Consider the following 15,259-nt stretch of genomic DNA (forward strand, 5'->3'; position numbering starts at 1 on the left):
CTGTTTTGGATACTACAAGGGGGAACAAACTACTGGGGGAAGCCGTAGTGGTCAGGTCTCTGGCACTGAGCCTGGCTCTGTAGCTCAGAAGGGAAGGAGGGTAGAATAGAAAAGCACTAGTGGTAGTGACAGGAGATTCTGTGGTCACGAATGGGACTCCCAGGAGATATGTTGCCTCCCAGATGACAAGGTCTGGGATGTCTCTGATCGAGTCTACAAGATTCTGAACGGGGAGGGTGAGCAGCCTGAAGTCATGGTGCACATTGGCACCAATGACATAACCAGGAAAAGGGATCTAAAAAGTGATTTCAGGCTGTTAGGTGGAAGCTAATAAGCAGAGGAGTAATCTCAAGATTACAGCCAGTGCCACGTGCTAGTGAGGCGAGGAACAGGGAGCGAGTGCAGCTAAACATGTGACTACAGGGCTGGAACAAGGGAAGAACTTCAGATATATAGATCATTGGGGTACCTTCAGGGAAAGGTTGGACCTGTTGCACTGGTTGCACTTAAACTGGAAGGGAACCACTGTCCTGGGCAGGAAATTTGCTCATGCACAAACTAGGGTTTAATCTAATTTGGCAGGGGGATGGAAACCAGATCTACAGATCAGAGGAGAGGACAGTTGTTCAACGGGCAGAAATAGCATGCAGACAGTCTGTCAGGAAACATACTCAGCTGATAGGACAAAGGGATGAGTTAAAGTGTGTCTGTTTCAGTGCAAGGAGTGTCAGGAATAAGACTGATGAACTTAGAACATGGATCAGTACTTGGAACTACGATGTTGTGGCCATAACGGAGACATGGATTTCACAGGGGCAGGCATGGCTGCTGGATGTTCCAGGGTTTGGATCTTTTAAAAAGAACAGGGATTGGGTAAAAGAGGAGGGGGTGTAGCATTGTTAACTAGAGAGTGCATCACAGCTGCAGAAAAGGAGGTTGATGAGGAGGGTTTGTCTACTGAGTCAGTATGGATGGGAGTCAGTAACAGGAAAGGAGTGGACAGTTGATTGGGTGTTTTCTATCAACCCTCCAATAGCAGTGGGGCGGAAATGGAAGAACAAATTGGACAGCAGAGCTTGGAAAGGTGCAGATGTAACAAAGTTGTTATTATGGGGGACTTCAACTTCCTCAATGTTGATCGGAACCTCCTTAGTGCAGATAGTCTGGATGGAGCCAATTTTGTCAGGTGTCTGCAGGAGGGATTCCTGACTCAATATGTTGATAAGCCAATTGGGGGCAGGCCATATTGGATTTGGTGTGAGGCAATGAGTCAGGCCAGGTGTCAGATCTCTAGGTTGGAGAGCAGTCAGTGACAGTGACCACAATTCCCTCACCTTTACCATCGCCATGGAGAGGGGTAGGACTAGATAATATGAGAAGGTATTTAATTGGGGAATGGAAATTATACTGTTATTAGACAGGAGCTCTGGAGTATAAATTGGGAACAATTGTTCTATGGGAAATGCACAACAGAAATGTGGGGGCTGTTTAAGGAGCACTTGTTGCTAGTGTTGGATAACGTTGTCTCACTGAGACAGGCAAGGAATAGTAATGTGAAGGAGCCTTGGATGACAAGAGAAGAGGAACATCTCATCTAAAGGAAGAGGAAGCAAGACTCTGGCACAGCTTTAGAGGATTACAGGGTCGCTAGGAAAGAACTCAAAAATGGATTGAGGAGCATTAGGAGGGGGCACGAAAAAGCCTTGGATTAGGGAAAACGCAAAGGCATTCAACATGTATGTGAGGAATAAAAGAACAGTCAGAGAGAGGGTAGGGCTGCTCAGGGATAGAGGAGAGAACGTGTGCCTGGAGTCTGAAGAGGTAGGGGAGGCCCTAAATGAGTTTGTTTGCTTCAGTATTCACTGGAGAGAGGAATCTTGATTATAGTGCGAACAGAGTCGAGAGTGTGGTGCTGGAAAATCACAGCTGGTCAGGCAGCATCCGAAGAACAGGAGAAGCCCTTCAGGCTTATGCCTGAAACATCGATTCTCCTGCTCCTCGCATGCTGCCCGACCTGCTGTGCTTTTCCAACATTACACTTTCAACTCTGATCTCCAGCAACTGCAGTCCTCACTTTCTCCTGATAGTGAGCAAAACCGTGGACCAGGTTAATAGGCTTCAACAGATTGAAACTAAAGAAGTGGATGGATGTGCTGGAAATTCTAGGAAGCATCAAGATAAAGAAGTCCCCAGGGCTGGACAAGAAAAATCCAAGGTTACTGGAAAAGATTCTGAGAGATAGGATTTATGACTATTTGGAAAACATAGCTTGATTAAAGATAGTCAGCATGGCTTTGTGAGGAGCAGGTCATGCCTCACAATCCTTATTGAGTTCTTTGAGGATGTGATGAGACAAGCTTACGAAGGTCGAGCAGTGGACCTGGGGTATATAGATTTCAGTAAAGCATTCCATAAGGTTCCCCAATGTAGATTCTTTCAGAAAGTTAGGAGGTATGCGATACAGGGAAATTTGACTGTCTGGATACAGAATTGGCTGGCTGAAAGAAGACAGCGAGTGGTAGTGGATGGAAAGAATTCCGCCTGAAGGTCAATGACCAGTGGTGTCCCACAGGGATCTGTTCCTGGGCCACTGCTGTTTGTAGCTTTTCTAAATGACTTGGATGAAGTAGTAGAAGGACGGGTTAGTAAGTTTGCCGATGACACAAAGGTCGATGGTGTTGTAGGTAATGTTGAGGGCTGTTGAAGGCTACAAAAGGACATTGACAGGATACAGAGCTGGGCTGAGAAGTGGTAGATAGAGTTCAACCTGGAAAAATGTGAAGTGATTCATTTTGGAAGGTCAATTTGAATGCTGAATATGGGGTTAAAGACAGGATTCTTGGCCGTGTGGAGGAACAGCGGGATCTTGGGGTACACCTGCCTCCTCCTCAAAGTTGCCACCCAAGTTGATAAGGTTATTAAGGCGGCTTTTTTTTTGGCTTTCATTAACAGGGAGATTGAGTTTAGGAGCCACAAGGTTTTGCTGCAGCTCTATAAAACCCTAGTCAGACTATACTTGGAATATCATGTCCAATTCTGGTCACTTCATTATAGGAAGGGCGAAGATGCTTTAGAGGGGGTGCAGAGGGAGCTTTACGAGGATGCTGTCTGGATTGGAGGGCTTGTCTTATGAAGAGAGGTTGAGTGAGCTGGGGTTTTTCACACTGGAGAGGTGGAAGAAGAGAAGTGACTTGATAGAGGTGTACAAAGTAATGAGAGGCACAGATAGTGTCGATAGCCAGAGACTTTTCTCCAGGGCAGAAATGGCTGTCATGAGGGGGCATAATTTTAAAGTGATTGGAGGATGGTATAGAGGAGATGTCAGAGATAGGTTCTTTGTGCAGAAAGTGGTGGATGTGTGGAATGCACTGCCAGCAATGGTAGTAGAGTCAGAGACATTAGGGACATTTAAGCGACTGCTGGACAAACACATGGATGGCAGTAAATTGAGGGCGGTGTAGTTTAGGTTGATCTTAGATTAAGACAAATGTTCGGCACAACGTTATGGGCTGAAGGGCCTGTACTGTTCTATGTTGTATGTTCTCAGACTTATGGAGAGTGCAGGTATAAATAATACACTGAACATGTGTCAACATTGCTCCTGAATAAAGGGACTCACAGACAGAAGATATTCCAGTGGACTGGGTTATAAACTGATACATAATGTAGAGTCAGACTAATGTTCTGATCAACTGTAGAACCAGGACTTTAAATTAAGAGGGGCTTTGAGTGAAGAGAGATTAGAAGTTCAAAGAAATATTGAAGCATCAGAACAGTACAGTGGAAATGGTAAAGATAGGCAGAACATGAATGAAGAGTTTAGCAAAAACTATACATCTGTAAATACAGTCAACGTATGCCATAGAAGGACAAATATAAAATTTCTTTACCAGAATGCACAAATAGCAATAAAGGTTTAGATTTAATCACACTTAGAGAGACACGATTACAGGGTGTTCAGGTTTGGAAATTAAATATGGTGGTGTACACAATATATTGGGAAGACAATAGAATGGTAAAGGAGGAGGGATAGCTCTGATTGTAAAGGATGACATAAAAGCATCTAAAATAATCATCTAAATGCCATGGAGTGTCATGTTACGTTTGAAAGTTAAATACTCCACTTGCAAATGGAAGTATTACTTAAACAAAGCCATTTTCATGGGTTCAAGTTAATTGGGTAAATAGACAACAAAACTTTGCTGTAAATGAAAAGTATAACACACATAAACAAACCATTCAAAATATTCAACAAAATGCATTCCACTGAAATAACAAACACAGTAAGACAGAATGTTATGTATATTATAAGATTAAAAGAAGAACTTTCGAATATGTAAAGGACAGTAAAGTCTGAGGATTGAAAGTGCTGTAGGAATCAACAAAAAGCTTCCAAGGTGATAAAAAAGGGAACAAACAAAATGAGAGTAAACTAGCAAGGAATGTAAAATCAGATTGTAAGATCTTTTATAAATACATAAAAAGGAAGAAAATACTTCAAGTAAATGTTAGACACTTAAAAGCAGCAAATGGAGAAATTATGATGGAAAATGAAGTAATAATAGGGGCTTGATCAAATATTTGTATCTATTCTTACAATAGAAGATGCAGTTGCATAGCAGCAATAGGAGGTGAGTCAGAGGCTAAAAGGAATGCGGAGTTAAAAGTAATTAATACCAACAGAGAAAGAAAATCAGAAAAAAAACTAAGGGACTAAAATCTGACAAAGCTTTGAGATTTGATGGGCTACACTTGAGCATCCAAAATAAGTGTTTCCAGAGAGTGTGGATGCACCAGCTGTACTTTTCCAAAATTTCCTGTAAATGGGAATAGCCTGTCAGATTAGAAGACAGCAAATTTAATGTTGTTTTTGAAAAAAGGAAGGAGAGATGATACAGGGCACCATAGGTCAGTGAGTCTGGCATCAGTCATTGGGAAATGTTGGAGTCTCTGATTAAGGAAGTCTTCAGAGTGTAATTAGAAAAGTATTGTATTACAATAACAAGTCAACATAGCTTTATGAAAGGGAAATCATGTTGACAGACATTATCCGAATGTATTTAATAGGGTTGATAAAGAAGAATGAGCAGATTTTCCAAAATACATTCCATAAGGTGCCAATCAAAGTTTATAGACAAGATACAGACTCACGGAGTTAGGGGTAGTATATTAGCAAGGACAGAGAATTGGTTCATGGAAAGGCAGCAGAGGGTGGGTGTATAAGTTGACAGGCAGTAAGTAGGGGAGCGTTGCAAGAGTCAGTGTTGGGTCTACAATTATTTACAAACTATATTGGGCAGTTTGGTGGCACAGTGCCTCACAGCACCAGAGACCCGGGTTCAATTCACATCTCTGTGTGGAGTTTGCACATTCTCTCCGTGTCTGCGTGGGTTTCCTTCGAGTGCTCCGGTTTCCTCCCACAATCCAAAAATGTGCAGGTTAGGTGAATTGGCCACGCTAAATTGCCCGTAGTGTTAGGTGAAGGGGTAAATATAGGGGAATGGGTCTGGGTGGGTTGTGCTTCGGCGGGTCGGTGTGGACTTGTTGGGCCGAAGGGCCTGTTTCCCCACTGTAAGTAATCCCATCCATATTAACGACTCCGTTGAAGTGACAGAGAGCAATGTTGGTGATACAAAGCTGAATGGGAAGATAAGCTGTGAGGAGGGCAGAGAGGGGCTGCAAAGAAATGTAGAATAGGGTCAATAAATGGGAGACAAGATGACAGGTGGAGTAAAATGTAGAGCAATGTCAAGTTATTTACTTTTGCCAAAAAAAGAACATTTTTAAAAGACATAAAACTTGCAAAAGTTGATATGCCTGTACAGGGTGCACAGAAAATTAGCATGAAGGGGCTACATGAAATTAGGAAGGCAACTGGCATATTGTCCTTTGTGGTCAGGGGGGTTGAAAGACAGGGATACAAAGATCTTGTTGCAATTGTGGAGGCCTTTGGTGAGACAACATCTGGAATACATTCTTGGTCAAACTTAGCAATCTTAACCTTTGTACTTAATTAAGGGTATGCTTGTATTAGAGGTGGTTTAGCAAAGATTCCTTAAAGATTCCTGGGGGTTGAAAGGGTTGTACCATGATGGAAGGTTCAGCAAATTGGGTCTACATTGTCTGGGATTTAGAATTATTGAATCAGACAGTGCAGAAGGGGACGCTTGAGAAGTATCTGATCTCAGATAGCACAGAGGCGAGAGCCCATTGGAAGTATGTCTTCGATGGAGGTAAATGTTGACATGCTGGAGCAGATGGACCTAATGGATATGTCTGACCAGGAAGCACTAGATGTGTTTCTCAACTCTGGTGGGGAGGACAGCAGTGAAATCTCCCCAGTGTTAGGTAAAATAACAAACCTTTCTTATTATCTGGTGGCACAAAACTGAATTAACTATCTATATTGTGATATATGAATGCAGAGATGGGCTGAGAGGTGGCAGATGGAGTTCAACCTGGATAAATGCGAGATGATGCATTTTGGAAAGTCGAACTTGAAAGTTGAGTACAGGATTAAAGACCGGATTCTTGGCAGTGTGGAGGAACAGAGGGATCTTGGTGTGCAGGTACCTAGATCCCTTAAAATTGCCACTCAGGTGGACAGGGTTGTTAAGAAAGCATATGGTGTTTTGGCTTTCATTAACAGGGGATTGAGTTTAAGAGCCATGAGATCTTGTTGCAGCTCTATAAAACTTTGGTTAGACCGCACTTGGAATACTGTGTCCAGTTCTGGTCGCCCTATTATAGGAAAGATGTGGATGCTTTAGAGAGGGTTCAGAGGAAGTTTACCAGGAGGCTGCCTGGAATGGAGGGCTTATCTTACAAAGAGTGGTTGACTGAGCTTGGACTGTTTTCAATGGAAAAAAAGGAGGAAGAGAGGGGACCTAATTGAGGTGTACAAGATAATGAGAGGCATAGATAGAGTTGATAGCCAGAGACTTTTACCCAGAGCAGAAATTGTTAACATGAGGGGTCATAGTTTTAAGCTGTTTGGCGGAAAGTATAGAGGGGATATCAGAGGCGGGTTCTTTCATAGTTTGTGAGAAGATTAGCGGGTTCTTTACGCAGAGAGTTGTGAGAGCATGGAATGCGTTGCTAGCAGCAGTTGTGGAAGCGAGGTCATTGGGGATATTTAAGAGACTGCTGGACATGTATATGGTCACAGAAATTTGAGGGTTTGTACATTAGGTTTACCTCACATGAGGATCAATGGTCGGCACAACATTGTGGGCTGAAGGGCCTGTTCTGTGCTGTACTGTTCTATGTTCTATGTTCTATGTTCAACCTAATCCCATTTACCAGCACTTGGCCCATAGCTTTGACTGTTATCACGTGATGAGTGCTTGTCTCGGTACTTTTTCAAGGCTGTGAGATAACTTGCCTCTACCACCCTCCCAGGCGGCCCATTTCACATTCCTCTGCATAAAAAAGCTTTTCCTCAAATCTCTCCTCACCTTGAACCTGTATCCCTTCATGACTGATCCTTCAACTAAGGGGAATAGCTGCTCCTTATCCACTCTGTCCATTACCCTCATAATTTTGTACTCCTGAATCACCTCGTCCTTTAGCCTTCTTGGCTCCAACGAAAACAACTCAAGACTATCCGACTTCTCCTCATAACTTAAATTTTCCACTCAGGCAGCATCCTGGTGAATCTCCTCTGCACCTCCCAAGGTGCAACCACATCCTGCCTGTAATGTGACCAAAACTGCATATTTAGTGGAATGAGGTGGTGATTTCATTGAAATATGCAAGATACTGAAGGGGCATGACAGAGTGGGCACTGAGAGAAGGTTCCTGCTGTTTCGTGAATCTAAATCAGAGGAACACAATCTCAGGATGAGGGGCCTGCCATTGAGCATCATGCTGATGAGAAATTACTCCAGAGATATTGTGAAATTTCGGAGTTCTTTACCCCAGAGATTTGAGGTGGGCATTTATTGAATATATTTAAGGCTGGAATAGACAGATGTTTGATAGCCAGGGATTTAAAGGATAAAAGGACTGAGTAGAAAAATGGATTTAAATCTCAAGATCAGCCATGATGGTACTGAATGGCAGGACAGGCTTGACGAGCTGAATGGTCTACTCCTACTTGTATCTCTGTCTCCTGTGGGTTGTGTTACTTTAAGAGGATCACCACTGCAGCAGATGAGAAATGGAATATGTTTAGGTCTTCAGTTGTTTGCCCTAACTATGAAACTCCACTTCGGCCTTCTGTAAGGAGAGCAGATAATGGAGAATAATAAATACTTTCCAATTGCAGAGTACTTGGAAGACTTCATTCGTATTCAAATGCTTGCCTGATCTTTACAGTTTCTGCAGTTTCCTTTCAGTTGCCAAATGAAGTATGTTTGTACAATATAAAATGTTCATCTTTAAATGCATCTGCATCATCTCTAATCAGTAAACACTGTTTTACCTTTGAGACTTTGGACTCCCAGCTACTCAGTTTAGATTGATTTCTAACATCATTCTCTAAACCCCTGAAATATTTCTCCCCCAGTAACAAAAGATTAGTGTCTGTGACAGGATGGATAGATCAAGAAGTTGACATCAGAACTTTCCTTCACTCTCAGTATTGTTCATGTCAAGGCCTACATTTTCATCGTACAAGGAGTTTGCAAGATTACGGGGCCACTGGTGTGACATGGAAGAATCAAGAATCAACCTCTTTTATTTCTGGCCTGTTCTAAAATCATTGGTCTCTGTATCCTCAAATTAATTTGACTAAATAAGTGATGTGTGAGGATGTGCTGGCTCTGCCTCTGAAGCCACCTACCTGTATTTGATTGAATAATCTCCATCCCGACAGTCTGTCCCAACAGATCGTATTGGTTCAATCTGGATCCATCCTCAGCAACAACTACTGATTCCTTTTGACCATGGGTCCAGACGTAGACCACCTCAGACCTGGTGTAGGCATCTATGGAAACAAGGAACCGGAGTCAGCATTCTGTGTAATGCCCTGGTCTGCTCTGCTCCCCTGCATCAAAAAGTGGCCAACATTGGCACTGCGACTGATCCCCTCCTGCTGGTGGCAAAAGGATATCTGATCATTATAGTATGAGATATCGGGCCTACTCCTTTAATCTGCTAAGTCAGATAAATGAGCTTCTCCTTTAACATGATGGACTATTGTTGGAGGTTTTGAAGCAGCTTTATGTCAGAAGGTTGTGAACCCTGTGGAACACCACTGGAAGCAGTTATCCAGTCACAAAAAACACTCATCAACCATTTCCCTTTGTCTCCTGCCACTGAGCAAATTTTCCACCCTATTTCCACTTCCTCTTGGATACCATGAGGGACCTTGTCTGAAACTGCTGAAATTTGCAGACTACATTAAATTTGACTACTCATTGTGGAATCAATTTGCAGGGTCACCAGCCTCTTCCCAATGTTGCAAGAACCAATTACAGCTGAGATGGTGTAAGTGAATTGATGGCGCATTTGACTAGCCAGACTTACAGCTGCCGAATTTCAGTGGGCAGGCATGTGTATCCATGGGGAAGTCCTCCAGATGCATGGGGCATTCTGCATTAATTGTAAGCCTGCGGACACAGGAAAAAGGAAAGGGATCAGTTACTGCATGACAACTCATAACCACTTTGCAATATTTCCTAAAGGTGACCAGGATTTCTGCTTCTTCTAACATTCCAAGCAGCAAGTCCCAGACCCCCGTCATTCTTTGGGTGAAAATAGTTCTCCCCATTATTCTCCCAGAGTTACTTTAAATCTCTGTCCCTCGTTATAGACTTATCTGCTCAGGGGATTAGGTCTTTCCTATCTATTCTTGTGCGGGCATCTCATCATTTCATTTAACTCAACTAATTTTCCCTCATAGCCTCCTCCATTTCAAAGTAAACAACAAAAACATCCCTGATAATTCCACAGTGATAATCCTTATTCCCGGCAGTAGCCGAATAAATCTTTGTGTCCTCACCAGTGTAATCAGGACTTGAGTTATAATCTGGATTGTAGTTTATACAGTTCTAGTGTTATTTATTTTGTGAACGCCAATCCTGGAGCTAAGCAAACACCTCCTCATTTGGTGAGTCCACTCCTTGTTCTGACCAGCAACGCTCTTCGTAATGTGTAGCATCATCTATGACTCTCTATGGAGGCTCCAGAGGTGCTCACTACGAAAAACATAACCAATTTATGTATCATCTGCAAATTTCTTTCTTGTGCCTAAGCAACTGATGTAGACCATTAAGGAACCCAGCCCTGTGGAACACCACTGGAAGCAGATTTCCAGTCACAAAAAACAGTCATCAACTATTTCCTTTTGTCTCCTTCCACTGAGCAAATTTTCCATCCTATTTCACTTTCTCTTGGATGAAATGAGTTTTAAATTTTCAGTCTGCCAGCAGGGACCTTGTCTGAAACTTGCAGACTACATTAAGTATGCCACCCTCATCGACTCTCCTTATCATCTCAACTGAAACCCAACTCAGATCAGGCAACTTCGCTTTCCTTCAAAAGTTCTTGCTGACTGTCTTTGATAAATCCAAGGCTTTCTTACTATACATACCATGTCTCTTTATTTCTCTGTACGGTTAATTTTGAGCTGAAGTAAGAAGTGTTCTAAAAAATGAGGATTGCTTCATGTTTGAAAGCAAGCAGCCTGACGTTCATCACAAACATCATTTACACAGTTGCTTGTTCAAGCAGTAACTGAAGTTTAGTTTGCAGTTGAAGCTTTCGTTAGCAATAAACAACTGATTGGTCTGCGGGCGAGTGACCAATTATTAATGATAAATTACTTCCACTTGCCAACAACTACGTCATTAATTCTCAGGCAGTTGAGGCTCTGAAGGAGAGAGACAGAGAAGTTTTTGGACCACCCCCAAGCTTAGGAGGTCTCTCTCTGTTCTCTAAAATAAGCCTTTTTAAGTCTGTGCAGCAGTTGTTTTAAGCTGTGACTTTTAATTGATAAGTCAGGAATCTTTTATAAATGAACCAACTACCCTGTTCCTCTTGCAAACTGCTGGAAGCATCCAAAGAAGGAAAACTGAGAAATGACATTCTGAATAGCACAACAATCTCCTTAGCAACCCATGTGAACAGAAAACTCTGAACTGCTTGTTCAGTGTCCCCTCCCTCCATAACACAGGTGATAGTTCCTCTGTCTGTATGTATGTATATATAATGGGGAACTCAAAGGGATTGGAGTTCCCCATTATATATACATATAGGATTATATACTGATGGTTCATAATTGATTACCTAAAGCTACAGTATAATTACTTGTAATAAATAGTAATTTTATTACTTACAGAAACCTGGTCTGAGTTTTCTGTTAATCTGGATAGAAACAAAGGTAAATTATGGAATCTTTGCATACTTAAAAAAGAAATTAACTTTTGTGGCGACTTTAGGAATAGTGGGGTTTGATTTCCAGTGTAATACCTCAGTGAACCATAACAAAGTCTAAGGACATGTCTGGATCCGACTTGAAATGAAGTAATCATGATTTGGTTGTGGAATTGATAAAGAAGCCAGGTGAAGGAACTTCCCAGTTTAAGAGACAATGCTGAAGAAAACAAACAACACTCTGAACATGGTAAAGCTGACCCTGGAAGTCTCAAGAGAAATTTCAATGATCACATTAATTGAATTGGTGGGTGAGCTGGAGGCAGCATTGCCTTACAGAGCTAGGTATGCAGAAATAATTGAGGTAATAGCATGGCGCTTGGATTAGATGGAATATAAGAGCTACTGGATGCTTTAGGTGGTGAAGCGCCAGAATCAGGTGGTATTCAGTTACAACTGAAGCAGCTCAGGGAATCATAGAATCCCCGCAGTATAGAAACAGGTCCTACAGCCCAACAAGGCCAGACTGATCCTCCGAAGAGTAACCCACTCAGAAGCATTCCTCTACCCTATTATCCTATATTTACCCCTGACTAATGCACCTAACCAACACATCCCTGAACATTATGGGCAATTTAGCATGGCCAATTCACCTAACCTGCACATCTTTGGATTGTGGGAGGAAAGAGCTGAAAATGTGTTGCTGGAAAAGCGCAGCAGGTCAGGCAGCATCCAAGGAGCAGGAGAATCGACGTTTCGGGCATAAGCCCTTCTTCAGAAATGAGGAGGGTGAGCCAAGCAGGCTAAGGTAGGGAGGAGGGACTTGGGGGAGGGGCGTTGGAAATGCGATAGGTGGAAGGAGGTTAAGGTGAGGGTGATAGGCCGGAGTGGGGGTGGGGGCGGAGAGGTCAGGAAGAAGATTGCAGGTTAGGAAGACGATGCTGAGTTCGAGGGTTGGGACTGAGATAAGGTGGGGGGAGGGGAAATGAGGAAACTGAAGAAATCTGAGTTCATCCCTTGTGGTTGGAGGGTTCCTAGGCGGAAGATGAGGCGCTCTTCCTCCAGCCGTCGTGTTGCTATGGTCTGGTGATGGAGGAGTCCAAGGACCTGCATGTCCTTGGTGGAGTGGGAAGGGGAGTTGAAGTGTTGAGCCACGGGTTGGTTAGTCCGGGAGTCCCAGAGATGTTCTCTGAAACGTTCCGCAAGTAGGCGGCCTGTCTCCCCAATATAGAGGAGGCCACATCAGGTGCAGCGGATGCAGTAAATGATGTTTTGCATTTCTTGTGGTTGCAGGCAAGGTGCCGGGAGTGGAGTTTGGGTTGGTGGGGGGTGTGGACCTGACGAGGGAGTCATGGAGGGAGTGATTTTTTTCGGAACACTGATAGGGGAGGGGAGGGGAGGGGAGGGAAAATAAATATATCCCTGGTGGTGGGGTCCGTTTGGAGGTGGCAGAAATGACGACGGATGATACAATGTGGGGTGGGGTGGTAGGTGGGGTGGTAGGTGAGGACCAGTGGGGTTCTGTCCTGGTAGCGATTGGAGGGGCAGGGCTCAAGGGCGGAGGAGTGGGAAGTGGAGGAGATGCGGTGGAGAGCATCGTCGATCACATCTGGGGGGATATTGCGGTCTTTGAAGAAGGAGGCCATCTGGGTTGTACGGTATTGGAACTGGTCCTCCTGGGAGCAGATGCGGCGGAGACGAAGGAATTGGAAATATGGGGTGGTGCTTTTACAGGGGGCAGAGTGGGAGGAGGTGTAGTCTAGGTAGCTGTGGGAGTCGGTCGGTTTATAGTAAATGTCCGACTTGATTCGGTCGCCCGAGATAGAAATGGAGAGGTCTAGGAAGGGGAGGGAGGAGTCTGAGACGGTCCAGGTAAATTTGAGGTCGGGGTGGAAGGTGTTGGTAAAGTGGATGAACTGTTCAACCTCCTCGTGGGAGCGCCGATACAGTCATTGATGTAGCGGAGGAAAAGGTGGGGGGTGGTGCCAGTGTAGCTGCGGAAGATGGACTGTTCCACATATCCTACGAAGAGGCAGGCATAGCTGGGGCCCATGCGGGTGCCCATGGCTACTCCTTTGGTTTGGAGGAAGTGGGAGGATTGGAAAGAGAAGTTGTTCAGGGTGAGGTGTTGGAGGAAACCCATGCAGATACAGGGAGAATGTGCAAACTCCACACAGGCAGTCGCCTGAGGCTGGAATTGAACCCGGTGCTCGGATGCTGTGAGGCAGCAGTGCTAACCACTGTGCCACCCCCATATAAGAAGAAAATCAAAAAACTAGAGGTTGACATGAAAACACAGGAAATAAATATCGGAAAGCTATAATAAGAAGTGCAAAGAGAAGATAAAGCTGAGAATATGAATATAAGCTTAAGACAATACAGTTGAAACAGGAGACATCAGGTATTGATGCAGTTGCTAGTGGGAAGAATTTGAGTCAGACTGTAAATCCACTAAATAAGTGTTTATGTTTCCACAGATCCTATCAAAATTTGAGGAAAAGAATAAAGAGACATTCTTCACATCATTTCAAAAAATGACTAGACAAATGAACTAAGCAAAAAAAAAACAGTTTGAGCATCGTTGTTGCAGAGAGATTTGACAGGTAAAGTGCAGGAAGTTTATGCTGAACTGTTAAAGATATTCACAGCCATGGAGTCACAGAGATCTACGGTATGGAAACAGACACTTCAGTCTAATTTTCCCATTCCATGTAGTTTTCACAATTAAACTAGTCCCATTTGTCTGCATTTATTTCATATCCCTCCATAATTATCTCATCCATGTACCTGTCTAAATGTTTCTCAAATGACAAAATTGTACTCACCTCCACCACTACCTCGAGCAGTCTGTTCCAGATACTAACTACCCTGTGTGTAAAAAAACATGCTTCTCTGAACCCTTTTGTCTCTCTTCCCTCTCGCCTAAACCTGTGCCCTCTGGTTTCAGACTCCCCTACCATGGGCAATCTATCTATCTTATCTATGCCTCTCATAATTTTATAAACCTGTACAAGGCCACCCCTCAGTCTTCTACACTCCAGAGGTAAAAGTCTCAGCCTATCCAACCACTCCTTATAACTCAAGCTTTCCAGTCTAGATAGTATCCTAGTAAATCTTTTCTGCACTCTTTCTAGTTCACCAATATCCTTTCCACAGTAGGGTGACCAGAACTGCAAGCAATCCTCCAAATGTGACCTCACCAAGATGTTTCAACTCTGATACTCAATGCTCTGACTGATGAAAGCAAGCATGCCAAAAGCCTTCTTCACCACCCTATCTACCTGTCACTTTACTTTCAAGAAGCTATGAACCTGTAACCCTTGATCTCTTTGTTCTATGATATTCCTCATGGCCCTTTCTCTTGGGATTAAATGCTGTAAGGAAAACCATGAGCAGTATAGGAGAGTCGTTGCCAGAGGTAAATATTCTGGGCAAACCAAAAACGAATTTGAAATTAATTTGCCAGGTGGATATTAGCATTAGATGCTGAAAACATGAAGGAGCTCTTAGGGAAATGATTTTCTTGACAGAATTTTAAAAACTCATGACTTTCCATGATAAGAACTCATGAGGAACAAAGTATTGATAGTGCTAGGGAGGCATCAATAATGGCTGAAGATGATGTTAATTCATAAAACTAAACTTCCCATCAACCCCAAAGAAATGGGTGAGTGAATGGAAAGCATTGGCCAGGGTAAAGAATTGACAGCTGGGAATGGCCAAGTTCTCCTCCTCAGGTCAAAAGGGAAAGTATTGAGGGTGGTGATGAAAATCAGAGCTGAGATGTTTCATTGTAACAAGGTGGGACATGTTTGTTTCGAACGCTGGAAGTTGAGGGGGAAACCCATGCTACTTACTGAATTTTATAAGAGCAAGTCTGAAAATAAAACTCATATGGAAAAGGTCATGGATCAAATTGTAGCTTTAAGTACAACTAAGA

At 43.3% G+C, this 15,259-nt stretch overlaps 1 protein-coding gene across 1 annotated transcript in view; it reads right to left on the bottom strand.

The window, feature by feature from the left end:
* Positions 1–15,259, bottom strand: part of LOC140495785 (gamma-aminobutyric acid receptor subunit alpha-3-like) — a 240,500-nt gene that overhangs the window by 38,400 nt on the left and 186,841 nt on the right. The window contains exons 6-7 of the mRNA XM_072594888.1: positions 9,472–9,554; positions 8,786–8,929 (exon numbers count right to left, since the gene is read on the bottom strand). Coding sequence (XP_072450989.1) covers positions 8,786–8,929; positions 9,472–9,554 — 227 coding nt within the window. The remainder of the gene's footprint in view (positions 1–8,785; positions 8,930–9,471; positions 9,555–15,259) is intronic.

The sequence above is a fragment of the Chiloscyllium punctatum genome, chromosome 25 (assembly GCF_047496795.1).
Source record: "Chiloscyllium punctatum isolate Juve2018m chromosome 25, sChiPun1.3, whole genome shotgun sequence".
In the NCBI taxonomy this organism is placed as follows: Eukaryota; Metazoa; Chordata; class Chondrichthyes; order Orectolobiformes; family Hemiscylliidae; genus Chiloscyllium; species Chiloscyllium punctatum.